This window comes from Schistosoma haematobium, chromosome 4 (assembly GCF_000699445.3).
Source record: "Schistosoma haematobium chromosome 4, whole genome shotgun sequence".
NCBI lineage: Eukaryota > Metazoa > Platyhelminthes > Trematoda > Strigeidida > Schistosomatidae > Schistosoma > Schistosoma haematobium.
Genome location: NC_067199.1, coordinates 41,612,793 through 41,635,070, shown reverse-complemented (window position 1 = coordinate 41,635,070; position 22,278 = coordinate 41,612,793). Strand labels below are relative to the sequence as shown.

At 37.6% G+C, this 22,278-nt stretch overlaps 1 protein-coding gene across 1 annotated transcript in view; it reads left to right on the top strand.

Moving 5' to 3' along the window:
* MS3_00008103 (uncharacterized protein) overlaps positions 1 to 22,278 on the top strand; it is a 38,439-nt gene that overhangs the window by 4,818 nt on the left and 11,343 nt on the right. The window contains exons 2-6 of the mRNA XM_051216450.1: positions 1,849 to 2,420; positions 2,902 to 3,795; positions 6,311 to 6,463; positions 8,385 to 8,906; positions 19,786 to 19,845. Of these exons, the coding sequence (XP_051067040.1) occupies positions 2,163 to 2,420; positions 2,902 to 3,795; positions 6,311 to 6,463; positions 8,385 to 8,906; positions 19,786 to 19,845 (1,887 nt within the window). The 5' untranslated portion in view covers positions 1,849 to 2,162. The remainder of the gene's footprint in view (positions 1 to 1,848; positions 2,421 to 2,901; positions 3,796 to 6,310; positions 6,464 to 8,384; positions 8,907 to 19,785; positions 19,846 to 22,278) is intronic.

Sequence of the window (22,278 nt, the reverse complement as noted above, 5' to 3'; positions counted from 1 at the left end):
GAGTTATCTGGTAAGATACTACGAATATACTACTAATGTCTTCAATCATTCATTAAACTTATTCGTAACGATGGAGCCATTAAACGTACAAGGAATTCAGAGACCAGGTACAAAATCACTGACCTAGATTTGAACAGATTAAATGAAATAAGAACCTTTCCCTAGAGTTAACTTTCACCATCTTATCTATTTTAAAATGGTATGTAGCTGAGTAAAGTTGGTATCGTAATCTATGGTTGGAGACTGAGTGACATAGCTCATAATCGATAATAATGGTGTCGGTGTATACATTCTTTGTCTGCCCTTAAACCGTGAGATTAAAATTGCTTTATTTCTACGAACTAATTCTTTCTTCCTGTACTATATCCTTCTATGCAATCCTTCTTTTATGTATTACTACCATTGAAGTGACTACTATGAATTTTGTGTTCATCTTGTTGTGCTAATGAAGTTTGGCAGCTTGAACCGATGCATGTACGTGCCTGGTCCTACGTTGCAACTGACTGATTTAGGGATGAAAACAATATAACGACAAGTAATTATCAAGTTCAAATGGTTATAGACGGAATAGAAGGAGCATTTGCTTAAAGAGCCTTTATGTCTAATAGCATGTAATCGATACGTCGAAGTAGGGACCTAGGTGTATAAAACGAGCAGAAGAGAAGTGTTTGCAATTTTGTGTGATATACTGTCCGAACTCCCTAGTAATATGTCATGTTTTCCTTTGAAGAACTCTTAGAAAGTTACTTAACCACCTCAGTTGTCAAGGAATTCCAAGTCTTGACTACTCATGAAGATTAAACTCTTAAAATGCTGTAGGTTGTCAGAAAATCGCCTCTAAGTTCCCCTTACTCGAATAACTAGAGATCTATTAATTTAAGGCGTTCCTCATAAAGCTTGAGGTTGAGCTCCTAAACTGCAATTTAGTGATATGCTGATTACTTAGCTATCACCTATGCTAGTCTGTCAACAGTGACTGGATAACTGTCTGGTTAAACTTACTGATACGATATGGTCTACCCTATCAAGAAACTTCGAGAAATCAAGACTTTTTAATGGCCCTCCTCAAAGCTATGCCTTTGGTGTGAAAAGAATTTTATGGAATGGAATGCGATTTCTTGAACCATATCGTATTCAGACTCATGATTTGTTTATTTAACAATCTGAATTACATTTCACTATTTCCTGTTCAAGGTATCGTCTGGAGATAATTATAACGCTCTTAGGTACGTATAAGTGTTTATACTGAAAAATCACTAGCTGATTATCAGAAAAAGTAAGGACTTCAACTCTAGATTTTTATAATTAAAATGTGAGCCTAGTTTTTGCTTCACAAAGTTCCCAACTTATATTCATAAATTCAATATAGATAGACTTTTTTATTTAACCAGGGGACGCTTGAATAAAGACATTTTAAAAGGTATGAATATGATTATTATTTTTGCATTTAGGCCACCAATTTTGTTTAATATCACTTGAAAAATAACATTTGATTCAATAGAGTTTACAAACGTTTTCTTCCTGGTTTAGCTCTGTGATCTTAGAGGGTGGGTTTGTGGTGTGCTACTCATGTCGACAGATATAAGTAGTATGTATCATTAATCGAAAGTGAAATACCTGGCAGTAGAAGGTTAATAAGATCGAAGAAAAGAGAACGAGTACAAAGAATGATCGGTGTGCGAACGAAATAACAGTGAAGTCTGAGACGATTGATTGACATTTTGCAAATGAAGAATTTACTGTATGGTTCTCAGATTTTACTAAGATGTTCTGTAATTTTGTATTCAAACACATTCGACTGTCTCCACTTGTGTTCTCGTTCACTACAGGTTTACTGCTTTTTTCTAGGACATGCCTTCTTACAGGATTGACTCTTCAAGAGCAATACCCAACACACAGTTACTACTCACGGACATTTTTCCTCGATTGCAAAAATCGTAGTGTGAGAACTAACAGTAAATAGTTATTTTGTATATCGGAAATAATTCCCTAGCTTATCTGATGCTTATTTAACCAAGCACAGTAGAAAATTAATTTACGTAACTAAACGCATCAATTTTTGAACTTCTGATCGCAAATAATGTAATTAGTGTCACAACTATATTCTATATATTATGCATTCATCCTTCAGCTGATTCATCTAAAAAGTAAGGCCAAAAATAATGTCAGATGACAGTGATGCCTTTGCTAGTGCAGATGAAAGTATCCATATTAGTGTTGAAGCGAACAACCCAGTGAAAAATCATCTACAGTCTAATTTTAAAGAGAACGTCGATAATCACGACTATAGTAATCCAAATATTTTATCTAAGCAACTTGCAAATCCAGCGTCATCGACAAAAAAGTCAAATGTAGTTGAATCAAGAAAGAAAACTGCCAAACAAACGAAATTACAATCTGTGCCCAAAAAGTTTGAAAAAGTAAGCTGAAAGTTTTTTTTATTTTAATGGAATATATGGTGTCTAGATAATGAACACTTTGGAATTGAAAAGTTTTCTATTAGTCTGTATCTTTGTTTATCTCAAGTAAACAGATGTATCCGAATAATAAAATTGAATAGGGTCAGCTATTTTGTCGAAGATTTGGAGCCACACTGTAATGTTAATAATCATTCACCAACATCTTTTCACCATAACAGTTATCCAACTGTTATCAGGAAATCGCAACACTTGATTGTCATCCACTAAGTGTAGTATCTTTGTTCTATTTTGCATGACTCTTTGGCAATGTAGTTGACTGTCAAACTGTCAGTGTGGTTTACATATTAGGCCATAGTTCATAAGTTATTACTTTGATTTGCAAATTTTTAATGATTGATCAACATCTTTATGAAAATCATCGGTTTTAACGTTAACCGGTTATTGCAAGTTTTGAAAGTACTTTTTTTTCATGGGATTCAAGGTTAATGAAACACCGTTGAATATCAACTCAAAGAAAAATCTTGGAGAAGTCACATCTGTCGGGTTTAGCGCTAATAAAAATGAAAAACATGACCAACAACTTTCATCTTTCCGTCCTTCCAAAAAGTTTGAGGGGCCAGTAAAATGTGTAAAATCTAAAATGGAGAGAGTAGGTTCAAATGAAGGGAATAATTTCGTAGATAAACGAAGTGATTTTCCGATCAGTAATAAAGAGGAACAAGTTATTAATGATGACACCAATAAATGCTCCAAAGTGAGCGAATTCATAACTGAACAACTCCCTGTAATAGCAGATATTATAAATCCCATCACATCACTTCAACTTCATTCTGAAACAGATAAACTTTCGACAGTTGAATCTTCAACAGAAGTAGATTTCACAACTTCAGTTGCTCCAAACATCCCACGTGGTCAGGGTAATGGGATGAGTTCACTTGTTGTGCTAGGGGATGTAATAAAAGGAAATTCACCATATGACGAAGTACTAAAACGAAGAGTTGAAGTACAATCTGGAGAGGAAAGCGAAAGGAAAGTAATATTAGATACATGGAACAGTGTTTGGAATACATCGTGGACTAATGACGATGACAATCGAGAGGAAGATGACGACAATGAACAGAGTGGTGGCTGGGAAGTAGACTTTCTGGAGGAATCAGGCGATATATCTGAATCACAGTCAAGCAACATAAATTACTCAATGTTTAAAAATTCGAAGAGTCTTGACTCAACTAACAATTCTTCATGTGGTAGCCAGATTTCGTCAAACATAGAAAAGCGCGATGTAGAACAAAAGACAAGTAGCAGCAATTTTTCATGGGGTTGGAGTGGTCTATCTTCATTCGGCCAACAATTGACCTCTTCACTACAAGCAACTGTAAGTTGTAGGATTTTTGAGCTAACGTTTCATCGTTTTGAAACTCATACTTAGAGTATATGTTCGGAGTAATAAGTTTGTATTAATAATTTGCTAGTAATTATCTTTAGCTATCCTACATTAATAATGATAGTTAAAAGAGATTTCGAAGTGTTATATATATATGAATTTTAAAATTCCTTCATAATTTAGTCACTGGCATTAAAATAGCGTTGAAGTAGTGTATGTAATTGTTCAGAGTAAAACACTGAACCAGTCCCATTTAGTTTGAGTGACTGTTGATCTCAGTTTTGTATAAAAGTAATTTAACGGACCTGTCGGGGAACACTGACTGTGTACCTAATGGCTTACATCAACAAAATATCTGCCCAACACCCCGTATTGGCAAAAACACCCCAACTGAAGTCAATTTGTGGTGATTACTGCTTAAAAATTAATCTAATCTCAAAAAGCTACTCCATCAAAGATATTCATTTAGACTGAATAGTCTAGTTTCCCTATCGCATCGATTTGCCATAGTACTAAAATGACTTCAGATTATCTAACGTTTTAAGTTTCGTTGGTAAATCATGGTTCCGATAAACAAAAACGGCCCCGGAAGCTTTTTCGACCAATACACTTTTGCTTTTAAACTTCTGGCATTGGTCTAGATAAATGATTCCCTGAGCACTCCAAACAATGTGAACTATGGTACCCATATCCGTCATGTAAGGAAACATCATTAGGACTTGCGTACAATATCCTTGCTGCATTGTAATCTGCACTAAATTTCCCCTTTACAACACCCACATCTCTATTGTCACTATTACTACCATGGTTAACAAGTAGACCATATCTAGTGTTAGCTATATCAGCATGGTCCTTTACAAACTCAATAAGATTGTTAAACAGAGGCTCTCGACCTCCTTTAATAATCTTATAAGCTACCTTTAGCCGCTACTGTTGGACGTGTGTTGATAATTTCAGAACCGTAGTTTCAATAGTTCTAGAGGAGTTCAAATCAGAAACGTAATTCATTTGTTCGAGAGTCAGACCACATGCTTGCATTTCTCGTGACAATCTTCTCAAACCGTCTGGTTGCTTCCTTATATTCGAAAAAATTAACAAGTTGCCAATAAACATACGTGCTTTTTTTGGCCAAACGTTTCCTCAAATATCTTTAATGCTTTATGATAACCTATCGCCAGTTCTAGCATAGTACAATGAAGGATAGCTGTTCTCGCTTCTGCATCACAATACTGAATTAAGTAATTCAACCTAGCTCTGGTTCCAATATCCTCACTGCCTATACATTCTTCGAATTTTCTAATAAAATTCCAGTAATTTATTGGTGTACCATCGAATTTTAAGATTTCTTTTGGTAAATGCAGATTTTTCACTATTATATTCTCGCTATTGCTTACTGATTGACGGAAACCTTCCTTCTCTTGACAACGTAACTTTTATAGTTCAATTTTTTTCTCCAACTGGGTTACACGTAACCTGACTGACTCCAGTTCTATCAGGTTATTTGTTTGGGGTTCATCCCTTTCCAGTTGGTCTTCGTCATATGTTGAATTATTTCTTATAGTCATGCGAATTGGTTAAGTTTACATATTAGGAGTTAGGTTAAAGGTTGTAAGATTGAGTTTTAATCCAATAAGGCTTTCGCTAACAACTGACGTCAGCTATGGTGCCAAAAGGTCAGGGTTATATATTATGAGTTCGGCTTACATATTAACGTTAGGATTTTCATCACCAGCTTAAACCAGCTGTAATGAAATTATACTTTACTTGCCACTATTCTAATTACAAATTGAATAAACTTATTATTGATAATGGAAGTTAAGAGTGGAAGAATGCTATCTAGCTACACTAAACATCCTGAACTATACATTGGATCATACTAAGTACTCTAACATGCAATCTGTACCAAGATCAGATATTTCTTGTAATTTGACTTAATCACTATCTTATATTCACTGGTTGCATAATAAGTATTTATCGATTTAAAGAACCAAACGATGCTAATTTCTTACCTTGTTCATAATAACATACAAGTTGTCCTTCACTGGACGCTCAGTTTCGCCAAAAATTTATGGGGAGATATCTTGGTTCTAATTATTTCGCTCAAGGCTGCTAGCGTAGCACATTTTTGCCCGACTGGTATTGCTATACACTCACATGGTGTGTCCTTACTTTTGGACGGACGAGTTATTCTTATTGTTCCGGTCGTTTTGCCATTTATGTGTGACAAGCATGTGTGCCTGAAGTATTTAAGGTCTACATGATTGCTTGTATCTATCATGCCTGTAAATGTTGAGTCATTTCGGCTAAATAAAGTTGGCTGTTTCTGTCATTCCTGTTCACATGCATTTTTCTTGTCTCTTATCTTTCGTTCGCGTTAACGAATGTTTGAACCATGTTCCTCAATCACTTTCATACTTTGCTTCTTATATCTACATTGCTATTGACGGGTTATCTTGACAGAATGCACACGAAGTAAATTTTTTCATTATGTTTGCGATTGTTATAGAGTTTAAATTTAGTACAAGGAGGTGTCGATGTTCTGGAATTAATCGGACGTAAAACGATGTCTGTATTGGCTGAAAATGATCCTGGTTTCAACTATACCAAAAAGTTTTTACGTCCACCAAATGCTGTTAATAATTGTCCAAATCTTTCTAAGGTTTGTTTTCGTATTTAAACATGGACTGTTTTTTCCTTTCGAATTTTCAGTTTTACACATCGAACGAAATTTATGGGGTACGTTTCTATGATGAGAGCATCGTGGGAGGTAGCGGAATTAAAAATCTATATTTTAGGTTATTGATCGTCAAGACGAGATTTTCTCTACTCTTGATTTTGTTCCACACCACTAATTCATCAAAGTAATCTTGCTAGACGGTCTATTTTATTGTTGAATCAGTCAGCAGAATTCATCTAATCAATTTTTCAGTGTCATTCAGTTATACATGAAGTAGAACCTGACACATTTTATGCATCGGTTCAAGTTAAAATACCACAATAGCACAGAAAGATGCAATTATTTCAAGATAAGTCTCAAACTAGTAGAAGTAGTAAAAGTATCAGTAGCAGTAGAAGGTATCAAATACAGGAAGAAATGTATCAGTAGATTTTGAAGTGAGTGTTTAACTCACTGGGTACAGAAGGTTATATTCTTTGTGCTTATCTGATGAGTTGTCTGCTTCTGGGGTAATATTATTTGATGCAACAAAAGACTAATAGTATGTCGATCTATTTTCCTGTACATTTGATTATTTTTTTCAGATCTTGTGCAAGTCGTGTAAACTTGAACTTATTTCAGACTAATAATCCTCCGTACTGAGTAAGACACAAAATATTTAGTTGTAGCACTTATTCTATGAATAAGTGAAGCGTTAACTTGATAGTTAAAATTCTGGATTTTCAATCACTATGTTGTAAGTTCAAACCCCATACTCCCTACTTCGGTTCGGATTATATGTAGGTCAAGTTACTAACTAAATTTTGAGTTGTAACCACCATTTAGGAATCATTGCAATCAGTTCAACATAGTAGAGAGAATATTAATTAAAGTCACTAGTTAGAGTGAAGTCAGTGAAAATGAATACATTTTCTTGATTAGTTTGTTTGGGGCCCGTGTTATCGGATCGCAATACAAGAGAGCAGTTGTATTGATCTAGTCCGCATATTAAATAGCTCAACCAGACTGTCGACCTAGTGCCAATGACCTTCGGTTAAAGAACAGCACGCTAAATGTGAGATGACAATCAGGAGTAAAACTAAATACCCATTAGTCCAGAATGCATTTTCCCACACTTGCTCGTGCAATAACTAGAATGGGGAACAACTCAGCAAGCACATATAATTATGAATTTCGAAATTATGAATCATTCAAATGATAATATTAGAGCCAAATCCTGAAAACACATCAACAGGATTAAGAAATTACAATATGGGCACAACCATGCAAGTGGAGGACGATTGAGTGATGGGCCCGTAATGAATTAACTGATGTGTGGGCGGGGATGATCATGATTGGTTGTCTACTTAGTCAGACATGTAGATAGTCTGACAGGTGTCATATAAGTTATGTATTCGCTTATCCTTATTATTGTGACGCACTTATTATTGATTGTTCATTGTTGTGGACTGTGTCGGTTTTTGGTGTGGAAGTATATTCACGTTGTGGTCAGGCTAATCACGTGTTCTTGATCTGAGTTGTGTTGACGTCCTGTAGAATAGACACTAGTAGGGATCTAGTGTAGATAATCGTTTTAGACGAGGTAAATCGCGAGCGTTATAGCATTAACAATAACTTGAGAAAGGTCAAACACAATAAGTTTGTGCATTAAACAAAAGCTTACAGGTAGGAAATACCGAAAATATAGTATTTTAATTATTTAGTAATTATACAACAAAAATGTGCATACACAATAACTTCAGATAGAACTTCAGAAACTGCAAGTTTCCTTAAAAGTAATTTAAATTCTGTTAAATTTTTTATTATTCAAAAAATAAAATATGGTTAGGTCATATTACATAAATGCCACGCTACTTTCATGAGACATAATAATAGTTGTTTTATCATTATTTTCTTTAAATAGTTGCTGCGTGAAGCTTATGAATTGCATACATCTACCGAATCAAGTAGTCAAAAACCCAACAAACAAAAATGCGGTGATTTCACTCATCAACTGGAGTGTTCTCGTGCATTACTTCATTTAGAATCATTGGAATTAGTTAGTGAACAAGCCAGTAATCAATTACACACTCGTCTAGATTCTTTAACAATGGATACTACTGATAATGATAATCTATTTGAAGCAATATGGACTAATTTAAATTTGGATGAAGTAGAAAATGATGATACTGATGACGAATACGATGTGGATAATCACGATCGCAGCACTGCTGCCAACAGGATTTCTCCAACATATAGTTCATATGCATCGATAATGAAGAAATTCAAAACTAAACTCCCTAACGATTATAATCTTGACAAAGATGATAAATCTGATCAACAATTGCCAGAGAATTTAAGTAGTCGAACTGTTCAATTATGGTGCAAAATAACTGAAACATCTGATTGTTTAAACTCAATTTATCCAAATGGACGATTTTTAGAAGTAAGTTTAAGGTCCGTTAGGTTTGCTTTTAAACAAGTAGGTGAATCAATTCTCTGTTAAACTGTCACGGGGATTAGAATATAGTTAATTAGTTTAAGATTGTTAAACAAAATTCGATCAGTTATACTAGTTACCAGTTAAATTATAGAGTTTGGTAAAAAAAAATTATTTATTATCTAAATTACTTGGGATTCAGACACAAAAGAGTCTTGCCATCGTATAATTTAAAAGGCATAATGTGAAACCATAACTACACGGAATGGTTACTCGTTATGGTGTAAATTTTGTTGGAAGTGTAAATCAATAAACATTTGTTGTTCTTTGTTCTGTTCAAACTAGACTCTATTTAATCGCGTAATTACTAATATACTGAATGGTAAGGACTTTTATTCAATTTATACATCAACAAAGACTTCAGTAAGTGAAGACCATGCCACTTTTATGAAAAATGTGACAGAAGACTACATCGGGTTCTCCACTGGCTTCCATTCTGAGCCACATCTAATGCCATCTCAGATCACTGAGTTGCAGTTTCTAAGACACCGATCGGAGATTTGCAATAGACTGACATTCCAGAGTTCTATACAGCCATCCTTCATACTCGAGGTCCAGTCCTAGCATCGACAACTACTGCATAGTGTGGAAGTCACTAGGATAATATCTACAAACCATATTTAAGCCACCAACGTCGTTTCACGATGGCGTCTCCCTTTTAATCGTTATCACATCGCCCAAACACATTATGGGACCTCAGCCTTACTAACATGGTGGTGTCATATAAATGTTTAAGATGAGAATTTTCATACATATTTTTAAGACCATTGTCTTTTTGTCGACATTTCGGCCAGTCTTAACACAATTATCATGTAAACTATAAGAATTCATCATAGCATTACAAGATCAATTTAACGAGACCGATCACAAAAAAGTGAAAATAACATTAATGATAGCAATAAAAAATGAACAGGGAATATGGTTCAGAATGGTTCACCAAACAAAGCTATGCAATAATAATGTCTCAAAACTCAGTAGAAGATTAATAATAAACATATCTAAGCTGATGATTCCGCTCTTCAGCGATGATATATACAACCATCGAATATGATTATCATAAAGGCACATTATAACGGTTAATGACTTCGTAGTTAGATGTGATGTGTTGGTTTGGATGCCCCATTACTTTTTCCAACCTACCTCTGTGATATCTAGCATTTTACATTGGGGTAGACGGTAATTTGATGTATGAAACACATAATTACATGGGTACTATCCAGCATCATACTTCACTTTAACATTGATGACTAAAAGTTACTTTTCAGGTTGCACAATATAACAACTAAGTTGTATGATTCTTTCACGAAATGCACTGTTTTGAAATCGATAGATAGAAAGCTTATTGGCATCCCTCAGCAATAACTATGTTCACGATGTTTAGGAAACCAAAACAACATAAAACTGGTTATCAACGAGATTATTAATCTATTTAAAATTGTGATGGGTTTGATGTAGCGTCTCTCTAAATTACAACGAGATGAACGAATTTAGTTCTCAACTAGGGGAATCTGTGGTCAGTCATGAGCGAAGCAATCATCCTGATAATTAAAACTAATCAGTATTATTTTAAAATAGCCAACATTGGTAGCCTATAAAATTACCTTAGTGCACTGTTTCTTGCACACAAGCATGAGTACCTTTGCTTCATTTTAGGTGTATCTTTATGTGTTGTTCCTCATACCGATCACCTTGTATATACTAAGTGCTCATGATAAAATGTCATCATTAGAATAATTTACTTGTTTATTTAAATTCGTACCATTTGGAGTATAATTCGAAGTCTTCTAATCTACACTAATCATTATTATTAAAGGTAATAGAGGGGTAAGAATGAAATGAGGTAATATCAGAAACAACTCAGTGAAACCATAAAGATATGAGACAATTAGAGAGAAAAGGGGATATTTTCAAGTTATGAACGATTATGGTGTACATCTCATTGTTTTAAGTACCTTGAAATTACGCAAATATAATAATCAATAATGTCATTATCATTATTATTGGAAGTGGTTAATAAAAAAGTACAGTCGTTTGATAAGAAGTGTAGGAAGTAATTTCTTACAGATACGATTCTAAACTATTTCCTAGACTGTCGAGCACAGAGTTTCAGCTTAGCTGAAGTCAGAACGAGTAAGCTATTTGGCTTGATAAACTTAATCTGTTTTTCTAAAACGTAAACTAACACTAAATTCACATGGTATTGTTTACTTGAATCTTCCCATTGATGTTTAGGACTGCAAGTAGTCAGTCTCTCATTGTCATATACGCTTACTGTGCGTATTGCCTCGATATTACCTTAATTCACAAGCATTCTAAGCGGAGATAAATGGTAGCTAACAGTAGGATGCGGGACGCGCGTTTCGTCCTATTCGGGACTCGTCATCTGGATGTACCTGCATCACACAGTTGATATGCACTCCAGGACTCAAACCCAATACCGTTCGCTTCAAACGCCATCGTGTTATCCAGTCTGCTACTGAGTCCTCATAGCCACTGGCTTGTTCAATGTGGTTAAGTTTAAATTCATGTTGTATTGTTTATTTGAACGTTCCGGTTAATGTTTAGGGCTGCGATGGACCAGTCTCTTATTGACATCCAACCGACGATTTCCAAACAGGACTAAACGCGCGTCCTGCATTCCGCTGCTAGTCACTAACCATCTTCGCTTAAAATTATGGTTGGTTAATAAGCAAATCATGGTCATACTTGATGTATGATCAGCTGTGGAAACAGCAGTGGGATCTATTAGTGATTTGAACCAAAAGATTACAAAAAACCAATGGATTTCTTCTAAGTCTATTGCACTGATGGATTCTCGTAAACTCACCCCATCAGGCTCTGAACACGACAAAGAGCGAAAGCAAATCAGACCTAGGTTAACCGAAAGTCTAAGGAACGACTATGATCAGTGGTAGGCAGCGAAAGCAAAAGAGATGGAAAGAGCAGAGGCTGTAGGTAACAAAAGACAGCTTTTCGGACTAATAAACGAAACTGAAATTAAGATGTTAAATGTAAGTGATGCGATCTCAGGATAAGACGACATTTATCTGCTCTCAGCCCAGACGTTTAGAACGATGGGCGGAACAATTTAAGGGGCAGTTCATCTGGCCTTCAGCTACTCTACAACTACCCACCATTCCCAGACAGCCTGAATGGGACATTGAAGTAGGTCCCCCGACTCTAGTTGGAGTTCGAAAGGACATAGCTAATCTGAAAAGAGGAAGAGCAGCTGGTCCAGATGGATTATCTCAACAAGTCTCTAAGTATGATGGTCTATTTTTAGCGATTAGCTTGACTAATAATACATTGGCCGGATACCATCAGCAATAGCCTTCTCCTCCACGAGGAGTGACAGGCGTAAGTAAGTAAGTTGACTAATAAATCAGCTAAAATCTGGGAGTTGGACTGGTCACAATCACTGATTGTCGCAATACAGAAGAAGGGGTCAACATCATCCTGTGATAACCATAAAGGGATTAGTTCGAATAATTTAGCATCTTAAATACCAGCCTCAATAATTATCGGGCTTACTTACTTACTTACGCCTGTTACTCCTCGTGAAGGAGCATAGGCCGCTCACCAGCATTCTCCATCCAACCCTGTCCTGGGCAATCCTTTCTAGCTCCGTCCAGTTGTAATTCATCGTTTTCATATCTGCTTCTATTATCCGACGCAATGTGTTCTTTGGCCTTCCTCTTTTTCGCTTCCCTTCAGGATTCCAAGTTATGGCTTGCCTCGTGATGCAGTTTGACGATTTGCGTAATGTATGTCCTATCCATTTCCATCGTCTTTTCCTAATTTCTTCTTCAGCTGGAAGTTGGTTTGTTCTCTCCCAGAGAAGGCTATTGCTGATGGTGTGGTGTGAGCTACTTATATTCATATAAGTAGTATATAACGTGCGTTAAATAAACGTAAGGTCCGGCAGCAGAAGATGGCGAAAATCAAGAAAGGAAGAGCAAGAGCACAATGGAATTGTAAGAAAACACATGTACAATGGAATGGGAGACAATGGATTAGTGTTTGCAACGGGAACAGTACAGTTTGATATGATGGAATGATATTTTGCAAATTGACGATTGACTTTATGGTATTCACATTTTATTGAGATAGTCTGTAATCTTTGTGCTAAATACAATCGATTGTCCCCACCAGTGTTCTTGTTCACTACAATGGTATCCAGCCAATGGATGTTGAGTATCTTGCATAGACGGCTGTTTATAAATACTTGTACTTTCTTGGTTGCGGTTGTTCTCCAAGTTTCAGCTCCATACAGTAGAACTGCCTTGACGTTCGTATTGAAGATTCTCACTTTGATATTGGTTGAAAGTTGTTTTGAGTTCCATATGTTCTTCAATTGTAGGAATGCGACCCTTGCTTTGCCGATCCTCGCCTTTACGTCTGCATCGGATCCTCCTTGTTCATCGATGATGCTTCCCAGGTATGTGAAGGACTCTACATCTTCCAGAGTTTCGCCATCAAGCGTGATTGGATTGCTGTTTTCCGCTTTGAATTTGAGGACCTTAGTTTTCCCTTTGTCTATGCTGAGGCCTACTGATGCAGAGACTGCTGCTACACTGGCTGTCTTCATCTGCATCTGTTCGTGTGTACGTGATAGGAGGGCTAGATCATCTGCGAAGTCCAAATCGTCTAATTGGTTCTGAGCTGTCCATTGTATTCCGCGTTTTCCTTCAGATGTTGAGGTCTTCATAATCCAGTCGACCACCAGAAGAAAGAGGAAGGGAGAGAGTAAACAGCCTTGTCTGACTCCGGTCCTTACTTGGAATGCATCTGTCAGCTGTCCTCCATGCACTACTTTGCACTGTAGTCTGTCGTATGAGTTCCGGATAATGTTGACAATCTTCTCAGGAACTTCGTAGTGTCGAAGAAGTTTCCATAAAGTCCTCCTATCTACACTGTCGAATGCCTTTTCATAATCAATGAAGTTGATGTATAGTGATGAGTTCCACTCAACTGATTGTTCGACGATGATCCGTAGTGTTGCAATTTGGTCTGTGCACGACCGATCCTTACGGAATCCAGCAATAGAATTCAAACGTCTTTTACTCTTGTGTACAAAAGATGTTCAGTTCCAGTTCAACAATACTATATACCGACAAACCGATGGTGTAGCAATGGGAAGTCCGTTAGGCCCCGTCCTAGCAGACATTTTCATGGCTAACCTCGAAAGAACCAAGCTCAAAGGAGCGATTGATGAAATGGTGTATTATTCGAGGTATGTTGATAATACATTCATCTTATGTAATAATCAACAACATACAACAAATCTGTTAAAGTTTTTCAATGAAGCTCATCCAAATATTCATTTCAATATGGAACATAAAAAAGAAAACATGTTCCATTTCCTCGATATAGCGATAAAACGAAGAAAAGATGGCACAGTTCAACGCTCAGTTTATAAGAAAGACACATGGAATGGTAGTTATCTCAATTTCAACAGCTTTTGTCCAATCAATTATAAAAAGGCGCTTGTCAAAACACTGTTTCATAGAACAAAAAGAATATGCACTCCCGATACAATAGAAGAGGAAATTATGTATGTTAAAAAGTGTTTAAGAAATAACGGATACCCATTGAAATTCATTGAGAAATATGGAAAACGTGAAGATAAAATACCCAAAGAAACTACAGTAAATAAAAGACCTGTTTTTATTCAACTCAAGTTCAAAGGCGATAATGTCACAGGGTCAATCAATATGAGACTAAAAATTGCACTGACAAAAACATATCCTGCAGCTAAATTGATTGTTCTGTCCAAAACGACATGTTCTTTGACACAATCAAAGGTCGACAGGTATCCTTTTCATGTTACCACCAACTGTGTATACAAATTTACATGTATCTGCCAAAGCAGTTACATTGGTAGAACAGAAAGGAGAGCGTACGTCCGATTCAAAGAACATATTCCGAACAGTTTGAGATCAAACGGACTAAAAGCATTTAGCAGCGCTGTCGCAAGACATCTCCTTGACACAGGACACGAAGTCGATATACTGAAGTCCTTCAAGGTGACCAACAAACAATCAAATTCAAACCTTTTGAAATTCGTGGAAGCAATAGCAATCAAACGTTTAAAACCAGATCTTTGTATACAAAAAGAAACAGTAATAAATCTTTCTTTGCCCTGGTAACATTCACCCCACCCCTTTTATTTTATTTATTTTTATTACGTCATTTCAACTCTTTCTGAATTTTATAATTACATCACTCATAACTGACCAATTTCAATTCATATCTCTCTTTATTAACATTAATCTATTTTCTGTTACTTCATTACATAAATCGTCTAATGTGTTTTAATTCCATGATTTCTAATCACTATTTCAATTTTCTGGAACCTTCCCTCCCAAACTCTATATATTCGAAAGAAAAATTTTATGAGCTCATTAACTCTAACGAAATCTTTACCACATTATGTTACATATATTCATCCTTCATCGCCCTCTGTTGTATAAGTATGTCAATATCTATAATAACGTTGAGTTTCAAATATTTTAGGTTGTAAGCAACTGATGAGAACCTAACGAAATAAAATGAATTCATATTATTCTACACCAACCTTTGTTCTTACTCTCTTTAAAATAATAAAGGGAACTATGTGTAAGGAATCCAGCTTGTTGATCTCGAAGTTGGGCGTATACTGTATCCTTCATTCGGTTCAGCAACAATCTGTTGAAGACTTTCCCTGGTATTGACAGTAATGTAATGCCTCTGTAGTTTTCACATTTGCTCAGATCTCCTTTCTTTGGAATCTTGACGAGGTGTCCTTCTTTCCAGTCCATCGGCACTTGTTCCTCCTCCCAAATCTTTTTGAATAGAAGATAAAGCATGCTTGTGGTTGCTTCGATGTCTGATTTCAGTGCTTCAGCTGGTATGTTGTCGGGTCCTACTGCTTTCCTGTTCTTGATTTGTCTGACGGCCATTCTAATTTCTTCCGTAGTTGGTGGGTTGACATCTATAGGAAGATCTGTGTGTGCTGCTTCGATGTCCGGTGGATTCATTGGAGCCGGCCTATTCAGGAGTTCCTCGAAGTATTCTACCCATCTATTACGCTGTTGTTGAATTTCGGTGATTTTCCTGCCTTCTTTGTCTTTGACCGGCCTCTCTGGTTTACTGTATTTCCCTGCTAGTTTCTTCGTTGTATCGTGAAGCTGTTTCATATTTCCTTCTCTAGCAGCTTTTTCTGCCATCGTTGCTAGTTCTTCAACGTATTTCTTCTTGTCGGCTCTAATGCTGCTCTTCACTTGTTTGTTTGCTTCTATGTATTCAGCTTTTGTTTGGACTTTCTCTGCTCGTGTTCGGCTGTTGTTTATTGCGGCCTTTTTGTTCTTCCTTTCTTTGATCTTGTCCACTGTTTCTGTAGAGATCCATTCCTTATGGTGGTATTTCTTTAGACCGAGAACCTCTTGACACGTTGAAGTTAATGCTTCCTTGATGCCTTTCCAGTTGTCCTCCATAGTAGTTTCTTCTTCTTTCAGTAGATCTTGTAAGGCTTGGGATCTGTTGTTGAGAGCTATCTTGAATTCATTGAGTTTGTCAGTATCTCGAAGGAAGGCTGTATTGAACCTTTGTAGTGCTGTTTGTCCACTTGTCCAGTTCTTTTTTAGCTTCAGTTTCAAATTGGCCACAACTAGGTGGTGATCTAAAGCTACGTCAGCACCTCTCCTGGTTCTCACATCTTCCATTGTCCTTCGGAATTTTTTGTTGATGCAAATATGATCTATTTGGTTCTCTGTAGTGTGGTCCGGTGAGATCCATGTAGCCTTGTGTATACGCTTGTGTGGAAATATTGTGCCTCCTATGACCAATTTGTTGAATGCACATAGATTTGCAAATCTTTCTCCATTTTCGTTTCTTTCTCCCAGTCCATGTCGTCCCATAATATCTTCATATCCAGTGTTGTCTATTCCGACTTTGGCATTTAGATCTCCCATCAGAATAGTTAGGTCCTTTCTTGGGCATTTCTCAATGATTGACTGCAGCCGCTCGAAGAACTGATCCGCCTGTAGCTCTTGTAGGGTTTCTGCCGGTCCCAAGCCCGGGTAAAGGAGGAGGGTTGGGCATGGGGTTAGCGTCCCCATCCCGTAGAAAACTAACTCGCTAAAAAAACGCTTACCAGAAAAAATAATCCAAACCATAATTATCGGGCACCAAACTAAAACTCGTGAATTGCAAACATGAGGAAATCAGGCTGGTTTCAAACATGGTCGTGGCTGCATCGACCACATATTTACCATTCGTCAGGTTCTTGAACACAGAAATGCTTATCGGAGTTCGACAATAGTGGTCTTTCTTGACTTAAAGGCAGCACTTGATTCTGTAGGCCGAGAGGTTCTGTGGCTGTGTCTGTCATTGAAAGGCGTACCTCAGAAGTGCATAAACCTTATGAAGGCTCTTTACTTGAACACTACTAGTCGAGACAGAGCTTATGGCAAACTGTCATCTGATTTTGCAATCCCAAACAGTGTCTGACAAAGCAGTCCACTATCTCCATTTTTGTTTAACTTCATCATAGACCTATTGATGGAAATAATATTCTCGTCAACTGAATTTTCAAGCATCGATCTCTTACCAGGAGGTCCACTTATCGACTTAGAATACGCAGATGACATAGTCCTGTTTGGTGAAGACGCTGACAAAATGCAGAGTCTTCTGGTAGCACTAAGCAACAATGCCAGAATGTTTGGAATGCGCTTCTCTCCCTCTAAATGCAAGTTGTTGCTTCAGGACTGGTCTCCGTCAACACCCGAACTAAGGATAGGGAGTGAAGTAGTTGAACGCGTTGACAACTTCACTTATCTTGGAAGTCTGATCTGCCCTAATGGGTTGGTGTCTGACGACATCTCTGCACGGATTCAGAAAGCTCGTTTGGCTTTCGCCAAATTACGTCACTTATGTTGAAGGCGAGATATACGTATGCCTGAACACCGATTACCAAGACGCGCAATGCTGACTAGTGTTGGGGATAGATAGAAGAAAGGGGTTGCCAAACCAAAACCTGAAATCAGTGTTCGAAGTCACTAACTTCTAGTCTTAATCATGTTGGTAGATGCAGACTACTTGGGGTTCGCGTGATTATTGTAACCAATGTTTGGAGACTCTGGGTGACATAGCTCAGAATCGATCACAATGCCGTAGGTGTGTACAATCTTTGTCTGCCCTTAAACGGCGAGAATAAAATTGCTTCATGCCTTTATTTCTACGAACTAATTCTTTCTTCCTGTACTATATCCTTATATACGGTCCTTTTTTATATGTTACTATCACTGAAATGACTACTTCTATTAATTTGGTGTTCATATTGTTGTGCTAATGAATGTAGTATGGCAACTTGGACCAATGCATATATATATGCTTGATCCTACATTGTAGCTGATTGACTGACTGACTGGTGTATGGTGAAATCTCAGCCCGGATACAGAAGGCTCAGCCAGCTTTTGCTGACTTGCGTCATTTATGGTGTAGGCGAGACATCCGTCTACCAACCAAAGGACGGGTTTACTGCGCAGCAGTTCGTTTCGTCCTACTTTATGGCAGTGAGACTTGGCCGGTAAGAGTAGACGATAGTCGTAGGCTACTAGTATTCGATCATAGGTATTTTCGAAGCATTGCTCGCATATCCTGGGACCACCGAGTAAGTAACGCGGTGGTTAGGAAACGGGTACCAGGTAAGGATGGCGAATCGATTGATGAAGTAGTGAATCTTTATTAAATTTGGCATGACGACTTGGGGTAACACACGTTTGTGCTAATTATAACTGGTTAAAATCTGAACAAAACAAGGGAGTTCAAAAAGTAAAGTGAAATCATTTCACTTCGAGAATTGTTATTAGTTGTAAAGTTAGAGATAATACTATGATCCAGTCAGTTACATGCAGCATACAACCTAACACATATTTGAGTTGAATGTTGCCCTCTTGAAGTTTCTTTCCGTATTATTGAGCGTTTATGGTGTCAGAAACGATATTGGAAACAGCATGAATCTGAATTACCAATGGGGTGATTAATCGAGCTCATCGTTATAAAAATATTCATCATCACACAGATTATTGGTTTTTGTGTCAGTATTAAAACATGACAACCAGTAAAATCCTTGTTAGAACTATCAATATAACTTGACCACGAATAGCATTTAAAAGACTGTGCTTTGAGTTTTGTATTTTTACCAACCCACGCACTAAAAAAACTTTTTTCACACCCTTGCTCTCCTCAAGCCTGTCGTCCAGTAATATCGATAGTTCTAAAAATGATTTTACTAGTTATCGATCTTATCTGACTCCAATTATAAACTCTCATTGATTAACTTTGTATATTTCCTGAGGTCTAAACCCCGAAAGATAATTAAGTTTACTTTCTCACGAGATTTTCAAAACCAGTAAATTTTTCAGCCGTGCTAAAGTAACTTCAATCTTTTTGTGTACCTGGTTTCGAAAATCTCGTGAGGAAGTAACGATAATTATCTCCAGTGATTTAGATTTCAGAATACATACGAAGTTAATCAATAAGCATTTATAACTCTAGCCAGATAAGATAGATTAATAGCAAACTCTCATTTTCTACCATACACGGTCATTTAATGGGGGCACGTAGGCAAGTGGTATATCCCTACTTCAAACAATACGCCCATTACTTACAGGTGTTCTAGTTCCACAGCCTTATACACAAAGGTATATTTCACCGATGATTTACATTAGATCAAGTAATACGGCGTAATCATGATGTGCTCTGAAGTTTATTTATTACACTGATTTGAAACAAACTTTATATTCTTGCTTAAATAATTAACGTGCTTTTATATTTTTCACAGGCTATAACTAATGTTTGGAAAATGTGCGACTTCGATAAGTCGGAAAAGTTATCGACTGAAGTAAGAGCATATATATATATATATATATATTCCGATTACGACATTGAAAATACTAGTTGAGCAAATAAATATTTCTTTCTTAAAGTAGTTCCTCGTCAAGACTTTATACTAATAATATAATATTTGCAGTTAAGAATAAAATCACTATCAAATAGATAGTGGTTAGTCAATCTACCTTAATCAATCTTAATATTTTATCTAAAATAGTAGTCAGCAACTCAACCGATGTAAAATAAGATCTAAAGATAAGGTTACACTATCGATTTTTATTATATCAACTCGTTACTTGAGAATCAGAATTAATTAAGCAATTGAATGTAAATTTTTAGAGTTATTTGTAAAATTAATTGATATGATGGAATCAAAAGAGCAAGATTATGTCATTTTGAGCATTGGTCGGCCCTTGACGTGGTGGTTGGGCTTGCCTATCGTGATGAAGCAACCGAGCTATACTGGCTGGAACGACCGTTCCTCAAGGTCCTACCATGTCAGACAGGTCGGTTGAAGAGCGGTAATACTAAAAGCAACAAACCCAAGGTCCGAAAGCGAAGTCGTACTGCTGACTGTACAGAGGTGTGACAGCAGTATGGTGTTTCCTTCAGACAACCAGCATGACAGCGATGCTGCCTTCCCACAAGAAGGGGTGGGGTTAGAAAAGGTCGACCCTAAAAATGCACACCTCGCCTTATCCCACGGATATCCGTCTCCGGCGATAAGGTCTCAATAAGTACGGAGCTAACACAAAAATTACCCATCACAAGGTCGTGTGTGACCGACCTCAAGCAGTTGTCCCTTGGGCACTGCGGTCACGCTGTCAGGTCACTAAGACCACCTTTTTATCCAAATTCCTTTTCAGGTACCTCCAGAAGAACCCTTCCACGATGTGGGCAACCGGGAAGTGAAAACCGCCCTCATACCTCTAACAGCACTCAAGACCACTGTATTCATAATCAACCTTCCTCTTCAATTCCTATTATTCCTCCTACATCGACTTTCAACTTTAAATTTCCTCTCTCGGCTTCCACCTCAAGTGTCACCATAGCCAACGATTCTAGTGCGCAAACTGCTGTCCCAGGTCTACTGAAACCTCGCTACAAACTACACATTGGAGCCTTCAACGTACGAACCCTATGTCAAATCGGTCAGCAGGCTTCCTTGGCTAAAACCCTAGAGTCTCTTACCATTGACGTGTGCTGTGTCTCCGAAACACGCATACAGGATTCCAGTGTGGTCATTCACTTGACCTCACCTCGGCAAAACGGAGAGCCAACGAGGTACACCCTCCGTGTATCTGGTGACCCGATGGCAAGTTCTCGCGGACTGGCAGGTGTAGGCATAGCACTAAGCATGAGGGCCGAACAAGCACTGCTAGAGTGGATCCCCGTCAACAGTCGTCTATGTGCTGTTCGGCTGAACGGCTACGTAAGAACTCGGAAGGATAGGGACACACGTCGTTGCCTTTTTGTCGTTTCTGCCTACGCTCCCACTGACTGCAGCTCAGATGATGTGAAAGATGAATTTTACAGAAAGCTGTCCGAACTTCTTCAGAAAGCTAAACGCTCAGACAGAGTACTCGTAGCAGGTCATTTTAATGCTCAGATAGGCAGTTTAAACCAAACAGAAAGGCATTTAGGTGGATATTTTAGTATTCCGACACAGCGAACAGATAATGGTGATCGTCTGCTGCAACTATGCTCAGACAATCGTTTATTTTTAGCAAACACAAATTTTAAGCATAAGGTGAGACATCGTCTAACATGGCGACCCCCTACACCAAACCAACGATGGACTCAAATAGACCATATTGCCATCAGTCATCGTTGGAGAGGGTCGGTACAAGATTGTCGCTCATTCTGGAGTACCTGCTTGGACTCCGACCACGCCCTAATACGGGCACGCCTCTGCTTGCGCCTCACTAGACGCAAAAAGCCACAGTAAAAAGACCCGTTAGAACTGAGTTGAGTAACGAGAAAACCAAAAGTAGGTTCCAGGAACAACTGAGGTCACACTTAGGTAGTTGTGAAGACGAGGCTGACCCAGATGTTGCTTGGAAGGGCATACAATCAGCTGTGGAAACAGCAGTGACATCTATTAGTGACTTAAACCACGGAGTTGCAAGGAACCAGTGGATTTCTTCAAGGTCTGTCACACTGCTGGATTCTCGCAAACTCGTCCCATCAGGTTCTGAACATGATGAAGAGCGAAAACAAATCAGATCTAGGTTAAGAAAAAGTCTAAGGAACGATCGTGAGCAGTGATGGGTAACGAAAGCAAAAGAGATGGAAAAGGCGGCGACTATAGGGAACACAAGACAGCTTTACAGACTATTAAAAGAAACTGGAATTAATTAGTCAAGTGTAAGTGAGATTATTTCGGAAAAAGACGATACTCTCATCTGCTCCCAGTCCAGACGTTTAGAACAATGGGTGGAAC